Here is a 21,043-nt window from a genome sequence, read left to right as displayed (position 1 = left end):
AATTTAACCCAGTAACTTCAACTTGCGTTACCTGCGGTGCAGAGGTGGCCCAGGCTGCGGTGGGCTTCGTGCCCTGGGCTTCGTGCCCTGGGCTTAGCACGGGGGCAGAAACAATGTCATCGTGAGCCGCTGTTTGCAATAGTAATGCACCCCCAGTGCCAAGGCACTGCCTGTCGGTAGCAAGAAGGTCACTTGGGAGTAATGCAGAACGGTTTGCAACCTGAGCTGAAAGCTGCCGTTCAGTCACAGGGTGGGAATGTGAATTAGAGCATCGCTAAGGCATTGCTTCTCTTCCTACGAGTGAAACCTTCCTGTTGGAGAACGCTGTGGGTCTGTGAGAAGAATTTCATCAGTGCTTTGCAGGTACAGAGGGTGCTTTCATGTTCAAACTAATTTGAGAGGCTTTTGTGAAAAAAAAAACCAACGTCGTTTCTGTCATCACATTGCTGCGTTCTTTCCAATTGTTTCAAGCAGAAACAGGAGAAATTTTATAATAGCTATTTCATCTGCATGTAGTAACTTTATACCCAAATTTGCAAAATAAGAAACAGGCACTGGAATCAAAACACCACTTTGTTAGCAGAAATGGTAGAAAATGCTTTTAAATGCCTGCATATGAAATTCATATTCTTCAGGTTTCAAAAAAACCACAAGTTTTAATTTTGTTGTGACAAACAAGGCCTGTGCATCATGTGACACTATACTTCTGGATGTATCCGGTTTTGTAGCAAGAAACGCACCCACGGTCTCGGGTGTCTGCTCTGCAATCTATGCTTCAATCATCTTTATTGGGAATAAAACTAGTTTGATTGCAAATATTAAATGAGCATTTAAATAATTCTTGTTTTTTTAGAATCAGAGCACTTAAATTGCTAAGCAGTTAAGAGCAGTTATTAGCAACCGCCTCCAAATTTGTGCAGTTCTCATATAGAAAAATCCTTATTGAATTCATCAAAACAAATGCTTGTCTTTTTTTCTGACTAATTTCCAAACCCTACATCATCTTGGGTCATGAGAAATTTTAAATATAATCTTTTGCTTAATGTCAATGTCTTTTGGATTTGCTCTGAAACAAACTATATTGAATTTGAGCAATTTGTGCTTGCCCAAGGGTTTCCTGAAGCTGACAGTTTTCTGCTCAACTCTATAGCTGCTGCTTGAAACTCAAAGGTGACAGTGGGTGGGATAACTACGTACAAATCTAAATAACTCCTGCCTTTTTGAAGTTGACTCCCTCTTCTGTAAGTGAAATTAGTTTGTTTTGTTTTTGTAGAAAGTCATCTTAGATATTCTTGCCTGTATCCACAATCTTGTGGTGGGAAATCTTCTCCATACTTTTACATTAGTATTTTACTTTCACCACCAATATGCTTCTTGCATACTGGGGGAAATGGATGATGCAGTAAAAGGGTCACAAAGACTGTAGTAAAAATAATCTGTGCAATATTGTGCTTTCCATCTCGAACTGGAGTGTCTTTTGCCATAATCAGGCAGGAATTTGTCATCAAGGTATGGCAGTGAGAGTTCAATTTTCTGCATGTGAAAAATAGGCTGTAAATTGATGGGAACTGAGCTAATATTAATGTGTATTACTCCAGTGGGCTCTTTCCAATCCCAAGGCGGTCCTTTCTAGCATTGCTACTCCCTCATGGGGATTTTCATCTCCTCTTCCTCTCCGCCCTTGGAGAGCATCTGTGGATGACGAAGGATTGACTTGTAATCGTGCATGATCATGAGTGAACCATGTAATTTTATTTTTTTTAATACAGTGAGAAGTGCTTCTTCTGCCCAGGAAACCCACTGAGCCATAAGAATCAGGACTCAGCTTCTTATTTTTAAGTCCTTATAAGAAAATAAATGGGATATGGGAATATATTTACCTTTCTTATGAAGATGAATAATCAGCACGGATTGCTTTGGGAAGCAACATCTTGAGCAGCGGGACAGATCGCAAAACGCTTTTGAATATTGTGATCTATTTGTGCATTACTGCTCAGAATGTCTGTCTTTTATCTGGAACTGGTTGCAACTCCATGAGCTAAAAGTGAGGTAAACTCATTCCCTTTGCAGATATTTGTTGTAGAGCTTTCTGAAGAAATATCCCCATTTCAGCTCTGCTGAAACTCAGTTTTATTAAAAAAAAAAAAAGTACTTTTCAGAATCCATTAGAAGCCTCTGAAGTGTGTAAAGCACCATTTCAGGTTGATTTTGCTCATTCTTGAGATAAGTATCTATTTTTGTGCTTCATATTAGATTGATACTATGAGTGAATTAATCAAACACTTATTAAAAAAAAAAATTAAATTGACTTTTAAAGGGAAGTTAGCCAACACAAGGAATGGAATTGGGGTCTATTTGAAGCTAACAATAAGTAGGCAACCTCAGAATTTAATTCTCGGGGTTATTTATTAGCCCTGAAGTATTATATTGCATGTTTTAGTATTTCTGTGATGGCTTTACTGTGTGAATATAGGTGAACCCATTCTTGGCAGAGCTGTAATAGGTGCTCTCTGTGCAGTATCAATGGCCAGTGTTAGCACTCACCATGAGGAACGCCGTATCCTTCGCCTTTACACGTTGCCATGCGATGCGTTTCTGCCTGCCGTGACGGGAGCTGCAGAACTCTGCACACTGACTGCCAGCCCGCTGTAACTGGCCAGTGCCTCCCAAAGGAAAAGGCATGTTATCCTCCTTACATATGTGTGTGTGTGGATATATACATAGGTACCTATATAAGTAACCGATCATATTTGCTGCTTTACTAGTGATAGTTTTAGAGACATTGATAAAATTGATTTATATACTTGCTTTCTGGTAGTAATTTTATAGTAGTATTATATATATATATGCACACACTTGCTTATGAGTATAATAAATTTCTTATGATAAAGAAATTTTAATAAACAGCCCCCCCTCCCCCCAAACTGTCTGTGCTTCTGCATTACAGAATATACCACTGCAATCTTTATACACCTGCAGGCCAGGTAACCTTTAGGTCATGATATTTATCAAACAGTAACTTTTAGTTTAATAAATAATAAGGGTTTGTTTTGGGTTTTTTTTTAAATTTAACTTTTTTATTCAGCTATAGGTGTTATCTATTGCACCAGACGGTATAAGAATACTTTCCCTCCAAAATACTTTGTGCCCTTTAAAGGCACCCTTTAAAGTTTGCCTTGTTTTAATATGTGCGCTGGTTTTGGCTGGGAAGGGGTTAATTCTCCTCACCGTGGGGGGGCGGCTGCCTTTCCAGCTTCCCGCGCTCTGGGAGGGGCGGGGCCACGGCGGGAGCGGCTGACCCCGACTGGCCAATGGGATGCTCACTCCGTACCACGTGACACCATGGCCACTAGATTGGGGTGGGGGGGCGGCGGCTCGGGAGTTGCAGCTCGGGAGCGGCGCGGCGCCGGGCGGTGAGTGGCTGCGGCGCGTGCGTTCCCCCCCCCGCCCCCCCCGGGTTTCGCGCCTCTCGTTATTTTCCTTTCTATTGCATTTTTTTTGTTGTTGTTGTTTTATTTTAATTACTAAACTGTTCTTATCCCAACCCACGGGCGTTACCCTTCTGATTCTCTCCCCTGTCCCGCCGGTGGGGGAGTGAGCGCGCGGCTGTGTGGGGCTGAGCTGCCGCTAAACCACGACAAGGTGGTACCTTCTTTCATTCACCTCTATATATAATGTTACCCTCTTTATTCTGTTGAGGAAATATTTGAAGTTTTCTGCTCAATTTGTATTACCTTATTATGTGCCTAGTGGGTATATGGTGTCTAAGCTTATTTCAGAGTCTTCAAAGTTTGCATTTTCTTGTGGGTGTGTTGTTTTCATGGAGTAGCACGGCTAGGCTGGAGTCGCTCTTTGAGGGCTATCGTGGCTGTAGGGGTGTAGATTTACACGTGGATACATAAGGCTGACAGGACTGTATTTTATAGCATATATATTACGTAGGAGAAGTTTCTATTTGTGCGAATGGCTTTGTTTTGAGGTGAGTACCCCTGGATCCCCCTGCGGGAGGTAGGGCTAGATAATCTTTTAGACAATTAATTGCCATTACCTGTTTTTGCGAGCATTCGAGGCCCAGGGTGGCTTCCAACATGCAAATGCAGATAGCCCTAAGGCAGGTACGAGCCAGCAGGTGCTGACCTTCCCTCTTGCCCCATGTAGACCTGCAGAGAGCAAGTCAGTGATGCACTGGGGGCTGGTGTAGCAGGATCCCCTAACAACCTGCTTCCCAGCATGGGGTGAGAAGAGGCTTTTTAGTGACTGATAACATCTGAAATTCTCGCTTTTCTGTCTTGCACTTTGTTACAGCATAAATAGTGGTCACTGGCACAATAACTCTGCATTCCCCCCAGACGCGTATTCTGCTTCTGGTGGTGGCATCACTTGTGTGTGCATGAGGTGGTGGGGCTGTCTCCAGTTCCTTCCCTTCTCCTGGCTCTTGTTCCTCATATGTCCTTTGAAGCCCCCAGATTGGCCCTGAGCTGCTCTCTTTCCATTCAAGCTTTGCTCTTAAATCCCCCTCATGCATCTCCTCCTGGTGCAGTATTGGTAAGCAGCTGAAGCAGACTTGTTCTCGTAAGATGAAATGTTTAAAAAGGAAAGGTACGCTGCGGTGGGAATTAATTAATGGCCATGGGTCAAAGTAATTTTCCTTTTGATGATAGCCGTGTTATTCATGGATGAGCGTTCTCAGCGATTAGTTACACAGTGAAAATGAGCAAAATTACTCTGTGGTTATCACGTGTAGTGTTACATATCTAAGTCTTTTCCTTTTTTAACATAAAAATTGGAGAAAAATTTTACCTGAAAGTGTAATACATGAAACAAAGTTTACATGGAGCTTAGTGTACTGAGTATTTCTTGACCGTACTGATACTCCACTAAGAAAACTCAAGCTGTGCAAGCTTATATGTGCAACAGTCATTTTAAACCTTTTTCTGAGTTTATGCCCGCTCCTTATAATACATTTACTTGGTTTTCAAGCTGGTGTTTTCACTAACAGTATAATCAAATAAATTTCAAAACTTGAGTCTGAAAGAGCTTAATTTCTCTTTTAAAATGTCTTTTGGTTTTTTTCTTTCTCACAGATGGGAAGGTTGAAGTGACAAAAGAAGGTGTGAAGCTGTGCACCATGGGACCTGGCAAAGTCTTTGGGGAGTTAGCAATCCTCTACAATTGCACCCGAACAGCAACTGTCAAAAGTAAGATAACTTTTGAACATTGATGTTGAATGACGTGGGATTTCATTGGGCAGTAGTGTTCTCATCTCTCCTTTGGAGTTGCAGCCTCTGTTAGATGTTCCACTTTCTTAATTAATTAAACTCTTTATGGCATGTGTTATAGTACAGAATTTAGCCACTGTGAGCAGGAAGAAGATGGAAAATAAGTGCTTCACCGGATTCTTTCACTCAGGTTTGTTTGTGTAGGGAATCTCCTACGTTAATACAGTGGTTTATGCTACCTTATGCATAGGTGCCTGTAACTAATACCATAGCTTTCCTTATGATTCTGCCGAATCTCATGATACGGCTGTTGGTTAGAGGAGCATATGTGACTCTTGAAATATAAGTCTTCAAAAGAAACTCTGTAAGTAAAGCTTATGTGTTATTTCAGGACAAGTCATTATTTTCCACTAAACTGACTAAAGAAAATTGGGGAAAAACCCTGAATGGCACTGTTCTGCTCTAAGTCTTTGGTGCTTCTCCTGTAATCTGGTTTCTTTTATGAATGTTCTGGACAAAAGCCTGGGTTGTACAATAACTTGAGGGGAATCACGTTGCAGTGTACAACATAAATATGTTTTTATTTAAATTCAGACTAATAGTTGAGATTTGGGATACATGATATTGCAGTCCTCCTTGATCCTGAGGATAAGAGTTTATGGTGACATCTTAAGCAGAGAGGCTTTATAGGAGATGGTAATAGTTTTGTGGTTTAAAGATGCTGTAGGGGAGAAGATAGAAGAGTACAGATGGGATAAAGTAATACAAAGACAAAAAAATGGTGCCATAATAATGAGGCATGTGAGTCCCTGTTCAGAAGAAAGCCTTTTAGAAATACCAGAAAGGGAGAGAAAGAAAGAACAAATGGGCAGAAATGACAGAACAGGAAGAGATAACTATTTTTTTTTTTTTTTGGTGAAGGACATGCTGTTCTCCATAATTCTAAAGAACTTGATGGATGTGCTGTTTTCACTTGCACAAACCTTGCGTTTTTACAAGTACTTTTTAATACAGGTAAATCCTTGGCCACAACATAGCTGGTTCACCAGTGGCACAGTTTATGCTTCAGAGTAATCCAAATGATTAGCAAATGCTTTGGAGCAATCCCAAATGACATGGCAAATGTGCCTATTGCACAAGTCACACCTAGCCCCATAAGGGACAGCCCCAGCCCCGAGACCTCCTGGCTGCTGCAGGCGATGTGTTGGGCTGCTCTTCTCTCAGATGCTTTATCTCCTTCCCTCTAGTCCACCAAGGGGAATATGAGCGCAAATGGAAAGCTGGTGTTGGTCCACCCTCTCCTCACCATACCTTCCTGTCCTGTAGGTGCATTATCTGTATAGCTGTACAGGCTGTTTTTCTGTCCCATTAAAGGTTTGGGGGGTTGGGGATGGCGATGAATTCGGATAAGCTGTGGGCTTATGCGATAGTACAGGCATGTAAAGTTGGAAAGAGCAGAGAAAGAGGGGAGATGGTTGAATCCTAGGAAAGGAAATGAGTGGATTAGAAATGCAATGCTAAAAGGGTCTGGGTGCAACAGTACCACGAGCATGACATGAGGTAGTCCTGCACAGTCATGCTGTTCTTGTGTTGTGTCCATTTCAACCTGTTTGTACAACTGACTCCAATAGGAAATACTACTGGCAGCAGTTTTTACTATCAGTTTTACTATTAGTCGCTTTTTCATGTACTAAGTCTCTTCTCTTGAGCAAACTTCCAGATCGCCACTTGGCACTTAGTTCTACTGAATCCTTTTTTCTGCTTAAATTGGGGGCAGTAGTAAGGTCACTACTCTAACTGTCCTCAGAGAGATCTTTCTTCAGGAAAGAGGTGTCTGCATTTGTTGTTAGTCTGTTCCTGTCCCACTGGCATTGTAAAATTATGATAATTATGCACCTTTTTCCGCTGGCAGCTGTCAGGCATGTAATCGGGTTTCCAATGTCAGCAAGTGACTTTTAGGTATTTTCTCATTATTGCACAAGTAAATAGCAGTTGTGATTGTAATTGGCTTTAGATCCTTTCAAGTGTGGTGACACACAAGGTCACAGCTTGACTTTGGGGAACCGTTTCAGCTAGACCTAACTGAACAGAGGTCTCAGGGGTGTGCGGATCAATTTAGGGCATATTACTGTCTTCAATTGTTGCCACTGCTGCTAACAAACCACTTCAAACATCTGTTTGTTCTTTTGGCTAAATGGTAAGTAAATGTCATAAATGTCTAGAAGGGTGAACGCTAGTAAATATCCCACGAAGTCTGATGATAACGTTGATCATTTCAAGGTTTATTTCGAGAGAAATGAACAATTGATGATTGTAATGAGAATAGATACCCAGTCAGCACTGATACTGGAGGTGGTGAAGGTATGTCAAGGGGCATCATCCAACTTTCATTGAGAGAAACACTTTAAGTCAGGGCTTCCCAATTTTTAGGAGGTAGATTTCCATTACCTCCAGAGTGTCAAAAGTGTTTTTTGATGTACCTGCCAGCACTTCATTACAAGGCCATTAAGTATTTCTTGTTGAAAAATGAAGTTGCAGCAAAGACTGAATGAAGGATGCATTATGGTAGTGTGAAGCTCAACAGTGCCTTTGGGCTGTAATGATGCATCAGCTGTGTTGACATCTCTTGCTGTAACTTTGTTTGTATGTGTACTCTTGCTTTGGCTTTGTAAATAATAAAAGTTTTTACTGTCATTACTGCATTAGTCTACGTGGGCTCTTCAGCTGGTGCTTGCTCTGTAGGAGATTGCAAACTTAAAGGGATAAATCACCGTAGGAAGGACTTTTTAAAAAAATAATTTAGAAGACTTTAAAATTTAATTATTCTGATCTGACTCCTTCTGGTTCATTATGACATCTTTAATAAGACAACCCAGGTCTTTTGAAGTAGCCTGCCCCAAGAGAATGATTACAATATTTTTTCAATATTATTATGGTCTTAAGTAAAAACAGCATGGGGTCTAACCAGGGCCTGGGAAGAAAAAGCTACCAAACCCTTGGATTGGTACTGGCTCAGAAGTACTGAGGAAGGTAGGGCTACTTCTTATGACATGTGGCCTCATCTTTAAGATAACTGTTTACAATTTTTTGACATCCAATTTTTTGGTGTGTTTTTCTGAAACTCTTGCTTTACACCAGACAAAACACTGATTATTATTTCTGTTGTATCTGGAAATGTAGACTGTTCAGTCTGACACTCCAAGTATGTCACTGTCATGGCTTTCTAAAGCACTGGTGTTCACAGATCGGCTTCCATTACATATATAGCTAAATGCAAATCAGCAGTTAATTTTTTCCTCTATCAGTATTCATTATACAGAATTCCAAGTGCCTAAATGCAAAAGTTGATGCTACTTGCAATTTAAAGCGGAATCACAGACTTTCCCCCCTGATTCCAACAAATACTTAAATTCAGTGTGTTAGAACAAGGAAAAGAAAACTCCACTCATTAAGAATAAACTCACAGCTACAATGATGTCTCTAATCCCCTGGTAGAGTGGTATTCTCCAAATATACCTGTTTATCCATATATCTCAAATTGCTATTTGAGTCGCCTCTTTGAGGAAGCTAGTTGAGTATCTTAAAATAGTAAAGGCGGTAAGCGGTGTTTTCGGATCACTCAGAAATAACATTGTTGATTCAGTATGTGATCCGAATATTAAAAATATGCTGGGTTTTGTTGTTGTATTTGTTTACCTCTGCTCTGGCTGACTACTTTCTCCCTGTAACCTGCTGCCACCTATGTAGGTTGATAACAGGCTGAATGCCAGCGTGCCTGAAATCTCTGCCTTGGTCACCCGTTAGCAGCCAGGCAAACATTGGTGTGTGGGTGACTTGCTGTGGTGCGGAGCCTGCTGCCCTTCTCTTCCCATCCGCAAGTATAGCATTAGTGTGGGAGTCCAGTAAGGTGGCTGGACAAGAGATGTGCAGGTGCATCTTGGCTCTACCCAAGCCACCCAGCTCAATATTAGACTCCGGTGATTAGGAATCTTTCCTGTACACCAAGAAAGGATTTTTGTCTTGCTCATTGCCAAGCAAATAGGATTTCCAAGTGTATTATCTCACGATCCTGAAAGAAGCAAAAAAAGTTAAAATTCAAAGGTGGTTTTATTTATTAGTAACATGGGTGATAGAAGGAACTATGAGATGTCAGAAAGAAACCACCAAAAGACAAAAAAACCCCACCCATCTGAATTCAGGCTGTATATGAAACTTTGTAATTCTTCATTTCATAACACAAAAGGACTTCCTAGTAAGGGGAAATTTATCTGCTGTTACTATTGTACAGTAGTTCTTATTCCTCTTAAGGAATAAACTGATAAACAGAGGTAAGTGGTATTTTTGCGGGCAGTTTTGGGGAGCACTGATCTTGTGAAAGGAGTGGATTCATCATGTGCTAAGAATATTATATTGATTTGAGAGGTCTCCTTAGCATCTGCAATTATATTCTCTCAAGGGCAAAATTTGAATAAAAACTTCCCACAAAAACATGTCATAGAATCGTAGAATCATTAAGGTTGGAAAAGACCCCTAGGATCATCAAGTCCAATTGTCAGCCCAGCACCCCGAGGCCTCCTAAACCGTGTCCCAAAGTGCCACTATCCTACATGCTTTTTGAACCCCCCCAGGGATAGTGACTCCCCCACCTCTCTGGGCAGCCTGTGCCAGTGCCAGACCGCTCTTTCAAGGCTGCCAATTTCAGTGGAGTTGTACTCAACACCAGTCCATGTTTTCAGGAAAGCCATATTAGAAAAAAGAGGAAAGCGCAAGCTGAAGTTTTTAAACTGTAAATTATGTAAATCTTTTTTCTGGTGAAACTAAGAGTGTTCCCTCCAAAGCCAGCACAAGACTTTCTCAAGCTTTTCTGCTTATCAGCAGTGCTAATTGTACAAAACCGGTGCCGCACAGCATGATTAAGGCAGTAGTTTATCAATTTGTTGCCAAGCTTGGTTGAGTTTGAATTTTCAGCCACCATTTTTTTTAATGGAGTCCTATGGAAATACTTCCCTGGCTTGCTAGCTGCAGCCCCAGACACTACCCTAACTTTACAAGGGGCTTGGTAATGTGGATAATTAGCAAGGTAAAATAAGGCAACAGTCAGTTGCCAATTAAAACTGCAGAGACTCGTTAAAAGCTTTTGAGAAGGATGTTACATTCATGTATTCCCATCTAACAGTTATGGGAGCTCATGTAAAGTTTGCTCAGATCTTCTTAAAACAATCACATACATCAGAAAGAAGTTGACTTCAGATACTCGGCCATTGGATTCAAAACCTTCTGATATCACTTACGGATATCAGGTCACAGATCAGTCTAATGTACCTGGTAGCAGATAAATGGATAGATCCTTAGGGAAAGTAGTTAAACCCTTGCACTGCCTATATTTTCTTCTGACCTTTATGGTTTTTGACAGGTGGTGTGACAAAGTGGAATTGGATTATTCCTCCAACAAGAGAAAATGACGAGGACAAGGGACAAGATGTAGCAGAACTTTTTTCTCCTCCTTGTTCAGTAGGCAGGAGCATCTTCAGTATGGCATCTCTGTGGCTCAGGAGGTACAAGCGTAGGGAGGTCCTGACCGTGCAGCACAGGGCAGTGGAATTTTATCCAAGAGAGAGTCTAATCAAAGAGAGAATAGTCTGAGGTGGGAAGGGCAAAATGAAAAATTCATACACCTGGGTTCATTGCATACCTGAAATGTCAACAGGCTTGTTGAACTCAGTGGCAAAAATAAGAGCTGGTTATGGAAACAGGGCAAAAAAGATTAAATATAGAATGATTTGTCATGGGGTGTATTGATACTTACTGGATTATTAGTTATTTCTGAACAGTAAGGAGTTCAGTGGCATAATGTAGCCAGGAATGACCAACCATGAAAAGTTTCAGCCCAGGGTCGGGCATGCTGTTGTGTCCTGACTGGTGGTATGCAGGAAGCATCCTCATGACACAACCCTGGTGGAAACGGTATGTTGTCATTCTTCTCTACATGTACACCTTTTCTGAGTGAAAATAAGAAGGTCCAGAAGCCAGGCTATGTACTTGATGGACAAATTCTGGTACAGTTGAGGGCGTTTCAGGTACTGCAGCTTGCTCTTGACTATAGAAACCAGCTAAGGTAGCTTGTTCCTTTGAACTGCGCTTTTAATATGGGAAATGGAAATAAAATGACTGAGCAAAAGAAAATCAGTTTGGTTTTGGTTAAGTATCAAGTCAGTGCTTAAGCTAGTTTCCTTCCAATATAGTGATTTTTTTAATCTTGATGCAGTTCTGGTGCCTCAAGATTCAAATCACCGCCTCAATTACGAGAGCTGTAGGAGCACTAACATTTCCAAAGTGTAACAGCTGGCTGACTGTACAAAAGCTTTAGGGTTATTGCTTATCCTGACCTCTGTTTTGACTTATTATTTTCAATCACATGAACTTCAGCTGGTTTCTAGCTGTGCAGCAAAGCTGAGGGAAATATTGCAAGCAAGGTACAATGAAAAATAATTGGCAGGGGAAAGAGACATTTTCTAACGTGGCGTGGGAATGATACTGGTGGTCTTTTATGGAGAAAGCTGATTGAGGGAGCGATGAGGCTGTGAGAAGCAGATATGGGGCTGCTTGTTGATGGTCTATTTGTAAGCAGCACTTCGCTGCTTTGCCTTTTGAAGAGCTCATGAGCTTGCAGAACTGTGCTGCGTATACTTTGTTGCTCCCATTTCTGCGTGTGACTTCCCCCCCAGCTGTGTCCGTGTTGGCTTTCGATTAGTATTTCAGGGGTTTCACTGTCCATTGAAACGTTTCTTTGACTGAGGCTTTCACCACTGTAAAGTCTTTAGTATAGAGAGCTACCAATCCTATCTGGGAAATAGATGCTTTCTGCTATACATTCCATTTTCTACCCCGGTAACAAAGGAGGAGAGGTAGTGTCTTATTCTGACTTAAATGCTATGACCCAAAATTTGAAAGTTTCATTCTTCATTTTTTTCCCCCCTCTTTCAATGTTTCTAACATAAAATGCCTGAAAGAAAAGAAAGTCCCACATGTCCAGTTCCTAAAAATCATGAGACTGAAATAAAAAATAGCTTATAAATAAGGAAGGTGCAAGCTCTGGCAACTTATTATTTGATTCTCTGAAGAAATGCTTTACCTTTCCTATTTCATTGGATCAGCATATTCATTTCAAGGCTACTGTGTTTCAGTTCCTGGGTTAGGAGTGACTGCAATTTGAGCTGACAAAGAAGTGAGGGATGGGTGCTGCTGCTAAGTGGCTCTGGTGGGTTATAAAGCACCAGCCCTGCCTCCAGGAATTGTCAGTGTGGGTTTTTCTTTCTTTGATTTGAGCTGTTACTAAAACCAAGAAATCCCTAGCACTTGCTTGCTGCTTCCTAAAATGCTGTCATTACTTGGGGTGTTTGTGTTGCCTTTGTTCTTGAGAAAATCTGCCTTGTCTCTCAAAGTCCTTAATTAGTGTTTTTAATTAAAATAAACTTTGTTTCTTTTTTTCCTTTTCTTTGGATTGCTTGTTTTGTTAGTAACAAAACGGTTTGTTTAGTTTGTTTGCCTTTGGCATCTTCAGCATTTAGCCGGTCTTGAGGATAGAAAGTGTTGTGGTTTAAGTTTTGTTTCTTTTTTAACATCTTTTTCTGTGGCTCATTTGATGGGTATTGTTTGTTTTTTCTTTTTTTTTTACTTTTTTTTAATCTTAAACTGAAGGTTTGTTTCTTTCCTATAAAGCCTATTGTAGGTTAGTTTTGTCACAGTGCTTACCCAGCACCCAGAGTTTTCCCCTTGGTCCCTGTAGTTGGTTTAATATTGCTGTTACCTTTATTGGCTCACCTGCAGATGCTTCAGAGGAGAGACATCAGTGTGTGTTGTCTTTTCTAGCAGCACTTCTTAGATCAGAGAGACAAAGTGGTGATGACTTCTGGATCCAGCTAAGCGATTTTGCTCAGTGAAGATACCACAGTCTGTCCTGGAGGCAGGAATGGAAGAAAGACGCGGAAGCGTGGTTGGCGGTTGTATTGGGAGTCTACGAAACATAACATTCCTGTAAAATCAAAGGGAAGCTTCTTCAGTACAGTATTTTGGTGTGCATGCCAATGTGTTGGAGAGAGGGCAGGAAACAAATGCAGCAGCATCGCATGAATCTCTTGGTTTTTCTCTCCTTATTTAGAATATTTCCCAGTTAATTGTAGAATAGCTCAAAGGTTTTAGTCTTGGATTACTCATTTACTCTAACTCTTCCTTCAGCACCGGCATTATAAAGCAGTGCCTGGAAAACTTAGGAATCAATTTAAGTTCAGAGACACCAATGGGAATAAGACTTGAAAACTTTTTGTAGGTAAATTTACAAAATGGAGTGAAGAGAAAACTTGAATGCTAGTTTTATTTTATAATGAAGTTGAATACCTGGAGAAATAAAGGTCTGTAATACTACTTAGCCCAGTAAAATTCTTGGAGAGTGTTCAGTACACATCTGGCAAAAGCAGCTCCCATAACACTTGGAGGTTTAGGCACCCTGTGCGATTTTAAGGCTGGTCTGCTACATGGTACAGCTGGATCAGAGGGGAGCGATTCAGCCCAAACGTGAGTGTGTGCTGTCAAGCAGTCTGGCTGCCCTCTGGAAAGCCATGAGTCCCCTGTAGAGCCTGAGCCGTATCTGTTTGTCCCTGGATGATGTCTGGCGTAGACTGCAGATCTACAAAAAGCTGTGAATAGCTGCATTCAGGTCACTGAATATAGTCTTACAGTCTGGGATCATATCCTGCGTATAACAGGTTCCGTTGCAGAGAATAACTTTCAGGTATGTAAAATTATTTAAAACTCAATAGTATGAATTAATTTTATTATAGGAAAAAGCTGTCAGAGTAAGTGCATGTTTAAAAACTATACGGACCTGTTTGCACAAGCTCAGAGTGATACATGTGTTGTGTCTGATACAGAAGTAGCATGATCATCATGTAGGGCAAATGAAGCACTTAAGTTGTTTTTAAATATTCCTGAAAATAATTTTGTTGATATTTTCCATTTGTTTTAATTGCAGAATTGGATAATCTGAGAAACCATCACAGTTAAACACATTTATAAGTAGATTATGCCTTTCTCATGCAACCCTTGAAGTAGTTCATATTAAGAGTAGCTGTAAAATAATTACTTCACAAGAGCTTCCTTTTCATCCCCTTTTATGCATGTCTTCGAACCCGTTACTGATGCATGAAATATAGCTTGAGCAGTTTTGATAAATGAGAGGGCTGAACTTTGCTAATCATAGTAAACTTTGCTTTGAGCAGAGTTTGGTAAACAATGGAATGCAATAATAGTATTTTCCATTTATATTAATTTATGGTCTCAACAATACACGATCTTTCCTCAGACTAAAATGCAACGGACTGCACAGGGTCTGGTTTTGACTTGCCAATATACCAAAGTTTCTTCTTCTATACTATTTCCTGGTACTAACTGTGGAACAAAAAGCTGCTTGGTACTAAGACAGTCACAGAAATGATCAGTTTGTGTTTCATAGCCAAAGCAAGCATCCTCTTTTTTCTCTAAAGCCACTTTAGGAGATGCTTGATGAAATGAAATCACCCCATGCTGCCTTTCCTGGTGTCCACAAAAACATAATTTTTAAGGATATTTTTATCCTTCATCTTTCAGGGTTTCTTTCTGAGTTACAATGGATTAATTTTAAAGATTTGATTCTACCTTTCTGTATTGGAGGAGTTGTACTTTCCTATGTTTGAAGTCCATCGCTTTCAATAAACTTCCAGTAAAGTGATCTTGAAATAAAATCTCCCAGCAATAAGCTTTAATATGTAACTAGTCAGTAAATGTTACTGGAATTTGCTTTCAGCCAAGCTACAGCACTATCATCCACTGAGTAATGTGCTTGTTCCCTTTGGAATGTGCTGATCCTGCTGCCTCCACCATCTCTGGTCGCAGTAGGCTCCAGATCTTCCCAACACACAGGGTATATTTTTAATGTTAAACCTATCTGCTACAAGTTTCTTTTTTAAAATTATTTCTTCCCCCTCCTCCCCCCTCCCCCCTTTGTAATAATGTGACGTTTGGTGAAAAAAGTTCTGTATTCATTTTATTTGCCGCTTTGCTGAAGCGATGTGTTCTCCTCTCCAGATTGCAGATTGCCAACCTGTTCAGCCTACCCTTGTAAGGCAGCTGCTTCATCCCAGGAAAATGTTGTTACCTTCTTTGGACTTTCTAAAGTCTCACTGGGTCCTCTTTGGCGTGGGAGAACAAACTGGCTCGTAGCACAAGGGATATGGGAGTGCCGAAGAGTTATTTAGCAGCAAGTGATACCCTCAATCTCATTTGTTGTAGTTCAGTGATCTTGTGTTCGGACTTCTTAGCTCTTAGCTGCTCTAAAGGGAAAAAATAAAATTAATTGCACTATTCCCATTGCGCTTCCCAAATATTAGGAAGAAAGAAAAAATAATTGCAAGGATTTTTTTTTTATTCTTGTATTGTATTCCCCCACCTACCCCCCCAACAAGTAAAAGATCAACAAAGAGTAATTGCATCTACTGTGTTTTGGTATCTTTTAAATTGTGAACTCATTCTCCCTGTTTTAGTCTTTAAAATTTGCCCCTGAACAGTTTATGGTACATTCTTTAATGTCTGTAGGATTTCTGACTCTCTAAGGTAACCGTAGAAGCGTGCAGAATTTCCAAAATTTTATCCTTGTTAAGGGCTAAGGAAATACTTTAGCATCAGGCTGCCTCAGAGTAGACTATCTGTTAGTATAGTTTACAGAAGAAAAATTGCAAATAAAAATATGGAAGGTTTTAGGGCCATTATAAAGGTGAGGAATACCCCGTGTAGAGAACTTGCTTCTCGGGTATTGGTGCCCTCAGCTTCTGGATGTGAACAGTGCTTTTTTTTCCCTGGGTGTTTGCAGGAAAGCGGTTTGTCTCCATAGACAATTAGCTTGAAATTAGTTTGAAACCTACTTTCATGCTTCTCTGGGAAGCTATTTAGCAGCAGGGATTTTTTTTCCCTTCCCCTTGCTCATCATACTCTCTTGCTAGCTCTACCTTTGAATCTTGAACCAAGGCCCTTCATCCCTTTGCAGAGGATATCCTCGTTGCGGAGGCAGTGCATCTGCGGTGCAGCATTAGCATGCAGCACAACATGAGCGGTAAGGTTTATTCTCTGCATGGCTAAAGATCATTGCTAGATCTCCACAGATGTTTACAGAGCATGTAAAGGATGCCCAAAATGCTTTTGTTGACAGGCTGCCACTGTTTGTTGTCTTATATTGTTTTACAGTGGGCAAAACGGAGATCAGGAGCACGTCTAGTTCAGTCTGGAGATCCAGAGCAGGACTCCTGCATTTAGTGCCTGTACAGTGAAGAAATACATGTCAAATAGTGAAACTAAAAGTATTCTTCTCTTAAATACTCCCTAAGTGTCATGCTAACTATCATTTCCTTATTTTGCATGCATTTTTAGCTATCACATGGCTCAAAATAAGGTAGGGCACCCCTATAACAGTGTTGATCAGTGGAGGGTATCTTCCTATTGTATTTGTGGACATCCCTGGAGGAGTGGAGCTCTCAGCAGCTGGAGAGGGGAAACGGGGGAGGAGAGCAGACAGCATGTGTGGGCTTACACAGGAGGGGATGGAGAGTGGCTTTGTGGGAAATCAGGAGGCACTGTGGAGCTTGTTGTGACTGATAAAACTGCTGGAAGTTGCTGATGGGAAGTAGGTGGCTCTTTCTGGAAGCGGTCTCCACTCTCGTTTTTGTTGCATGGGTATTTTCAGAGTAAGAGGTGTTGGTGTAGCAGATGGGGATGCCATGTGCTGTATTACATAGTATTTGAGGTTTTATTTGATATATGGAAAAACAAAACAGATGGAAGAAAACATGTCTATCTACTACGCTGCTGACTTTGCTGGTAGATTTTTTTTTTTCCCCAGCTATTCACCATTTGTGATCACTGATTTACCTTTTGGAATTAAGAGTTCCTTTGAGCAGGGTTGGTGTCCTCCTATATGTAACAATGCTTGTTTTGGGGCTGACACCCAACTTCACAGCATTTCCCAAAGTAACTGGCTGGGCCAGCAGCATGTAAATTATTTGCCACCTCCTATTCAGGGAGCATAAACCTCATAAAACTGAATTCTTGAACCAGTACTAGTAAACAGGTAAGAACAGCTGGAAATCTTTTTGTTTCTTCTTCCTTTTAAGCTTTGCTAAATTTTCAGCTGGCTGATAGTAGTGGGGCATTAGTTTATCAAATGGAGAGAGGACTAAGAGGAAAGCATTCCCCTTCCCTGTGGGGGATGTAAGGTAGAAGGCGTTTATGGAGATGGCACCTGGTGGTACATTGAACAAAATGACAAACCCCGGTTATTTCTGCTGGGATCTTGTGATCAGCTCAGTCAGGGGTCTGATACCAGAGTCTGGCCTTCAGGTTTGCACCTGGCTCACATGGACTGTATTGTTTGTATCCTTTTAATTCCTGTGCATAAACATGCAGATTGTCCTGGTTTAAAAAGCTGTTCAACGTGAAGAGGCGATACTGCTCTGTACCATTGTGGGGCCTCTTGCCAAGAAGCAGTCTCTAAAAACAAATATGTAGCCACCACAGAGGCTGTTTTTCTGATCAGACCTTCCTCTCATCACCCTGGTGGTGTATTCTGTGGGCATGAAGGGCCCTGTAAGGTTTTTAAGGGCACGGGTGTGACTTCGCATGCAAGGGCTTCATTTCCCCATATTTGCTGTCAGGGATGAAACTCAAGTCCAAGGGAGCCAGAAGCAGCGCTCCAGTTGTAGTTATTTTGCAGACAGTGTCTGTGTTGATAAAAAAATACGTTGCTAATTTAGTGTTCAGGGCACCATCTTTATTCTTGACACATTTGCATGGCTTTGATTGCCTTTGAACTTTCATAGCCGAGCCATTCAGTGTCTTCATTTCATGGACGTTGTTTGAATTGGGATTTTTTTACATTGTGGGAAAACGTTTAAAGTTAAGAATTGGCTGTTCAGGGCAGCTACAGCTGTATATTATCGAGCCTTTGTCTGCCATAGCTTTGTATTACTGCGGTGATACGTTGATTTAAAACAGTGGTTAATGCTACATATCGGTTATATTTCCTAAAAGCAGCAAAATTCTCAATAGGAGCTGAAAAATGCTGCCGTATTTTTGGGGACTGTAGACTGTTTCATCAAATTTACTGGCTTTTTTCATTTGCAGATACTCAGTGACAAAATAACTGAAACTTATCTATTATGTAAATCTTCTACCCATAAATCCACTTGCTAGTGGCAACTCGGTTAAGTCAGAGGAAGGAAAGGGGTAAGCTTCCAGTGTGTTGTGATACCTCGGATGGAGTCTGTCATGACCAATATTTATGCAAGTTTGTGATGCTGTAAAGAAGGCTGTAACTTACTTGTACTTATCTGCTCTAAAGGTTTCTGGCAAATATGGATTTCATATTATTTTAGTGCCAGTGTTCAAAAGCACTTGGATACCAAATAAACTGACAAAATGGCAGATCAGTGTTTTAATTAAAAAACAAAGTTCTCGGTATTGCACGTCTGAAAAACTTACTATGTTTCATGAATTGCATCTTCTTTCTGAATGTAATCAGAACAGGAGCACTTTCATTTCTGCAGTGAAAACCATTCAGACAACAGGCTCTTGCCAACTGGACTCACTCCTAAGTTATTTGCAAAAACCTTTACTTCAGAATTTAAAAGTAATCAGTGTTTGAAATGGGTTTTGTGAAGGTCTGCTCTTTTCAGTCTCTGCCTGACGCCCAGCAGGAGGAAATGAGATGTAAATAGTGTATGGTTTTTAATTAACTGGAGGAAAAAAGGAGTGTGTGAAGAGGCTTATATATATTTTGTTAGTTCTTTGGTTTTTCAGGGTAGTCTGAAGCCTCTCTAAAGAACATAAAGTGCAGATGCCACTGTAAAGATGTCTCCTGCTTTCCCATGACATGTCCTGGACACCCTAAATTGTTGTTGTGATGGAAACTGAGTTGAAGTCAAGACATCTGAAGCCAGCTGAGCAGCTCAGATAGCACTGAAAACTAAATGCAGAGATCTAAACAAGGAAAATTCCCTGCTAGCTTTGAAGAAGTAGAATTGTCTTTATTTCATATGTTTGTTTTTCAGCTCTCAGGTGCTCTGCCTGCCTTACCTGCATTGAGGGCAGGAGTAATGATTGATTAAATTCACACAACACGCCCCACTTAGACCTGTCTTTTTAACCTTAGATTTTCTTTCATGGGCAAGGCAAAGGGAAGGATTTATTTGTGGCAGAGTATCAGTGCTGAAGAAGGCAGCATTTGGGAATTTACCAAAATTTGAGGGTAAGTGGTTTCTGGCGTGCCAGGCCATTGAGTTGCGATGCTCGTAACACTGTCAGATATGGAGCCACTCAGAACAAAGCGTTAATTCCCTAAAGAGATCTCCTAGGCAAAGCTCTCTAGAAATTACATCCCCAACGTGTAAGCATGAGTATAACACTTCTGAAATTACTCTTAAAAGAGTAATCTAAGCATCACCAAAAGTTGTGTAGAGTTGCCCCAGTAAAAAGGCACTTTGTGTAAATGTACCTATGAAAGTTGTTGGGAGAGGACCATGTTCCTAACAGCTTATACCAGAAAACAAGAAGAAAATCCAGTGAGCTAGGAGCAAATGTCAGCGAGTCCTCAAAGGACTTGTGCTGGGAACTCAGTGGGATGCCCAAAGCTTTGTGGTTGGGCTCATCCCTAAGGATGTGAGCAGGCTGGAGGGAGGAGCACTTGTAGGGTGGTGAGGTAGAGTGGGAGACGGGAGATGCTGGGGAATTGGGCTAAATGGGCTGAGATAATCGTCCTTGGATGTGAAAATGTTACCAGTCCCATTTCAGAAGGGCCAAGCGCTTGCCCAGGTACCCCTCTGTATCTGTGTTGGCAGCAGAGGCACTGGTGGGATGTGGCTTTCCTGCCTTCTTGGCCCACTCTCCCCTTGGTAAGACACACTTTCCACTTAAAAACTCTCTAATATCTGATTAGATCCCATATTCTCTGTTTGATGAGTCTCTTGAACCACTTCAGAGTCCTTTTCTTTCTTTTAATTTCTTCTCTGCCATTTTCCCTGTGCTTTTATAGCCCTTCATCATTTTCAAACACTTCTGTGATTCTTTTCAGAGTCATTGCAAGAGATCCCGAATATAGATTTATTGTTGTCAGATACACTTTGCCAAAGAGCAGAGTTTGCTTTGTTCTGTGTTTTCATAATACCTCTGCTCACAGATATCAAACATGAGTTGCTATCAAAGCCTGTCACATCTCTTCATGCCTTGGCAGGAATATAAACACTGGTTGTTTTATAGGTGTTGAGCAGGAGCCGCAGTGGCTGTGGATCAGTTTAGTGATGCCGGCACTGCTGGCGATCACGGCACCTGAGGATTTGCAGCATCACTCACAGACCACATGTGCTCCTTGCAGCGCTCGTCCTGACACAGTAATTACAGACTGATTGGAATCGCAGAAAGAAGCTTTCTGCTGGAAGGGAATAATTAGGAGAAACCATGGTCCCGCTTCTGTGTCTGCTTTGTTTCAGAGTGGTTTGTCGCTCAGCAGATTAATTAATTCCTTCCTTCCTTCCACAATGACGGTGGAGTTGTGTGATCTCTCTCCATCCCTCTGCCCACAACAGTGTCCAGCATGTGTGTTTTTGAGTAGGTATTTAAAACATGTTCAGCAGTATTCAGTGTTGAGCAGCTTCTACAAGGGCTTCTCCTAGGTTGTGAAGCCAACATGGGGGTATCGAACTGTTGGGGCAGAAATTCAGGTCCAGGGAGGAATATGAATAGTGGGAAAC

General features: G+C 41.1%; 1 protein-coding gene across 2 annotated transcripts in view; it reads left to right on the top strand.

The window, feature by feature from the left end:
• PRKG1 (protein kinase cGMP-dependent 1) overlaps positions 1 to 21,043 on the top strand; it is a 531,163-nt gene that overhangs the window by 195,088 nt on the left and 315,032 nt on the right. For both annotated transcript variants that reach the window (XM_075109355.1, XM_075109356.1), the window contains exon 3: positions 5,085 to 5,198. In XM_075109355.1, the coding sequence (XP_074965456.1) occupies positions 5,085 to 5,198 (114 nt within the window). The remainder of the gene's footprint in view (positions 1 to 5,084; positions 5,199 to 21,043) is intronic.

Source organism: Phalacrocorax aristotelis, chromosome 14 (genome assembly GCF_949628215.1).
Source record: "Phalacrocorax aristotelis chromosome 14, bGulAri2.1, whole genome shotgun sequence".
NCBI classification, from domain to species: domain Eukaryota; kingdom Metazoa; phylum Chordata; class Aves; order Suliformes; family Phalacrocoracidae; genus Phalacrocorax; species Phalacrocorax aristotelis.
Note: the sequence above shows the minus strand (reverse complement) of the source record. Positions and strands in the feature narration are given on the sequence as shown.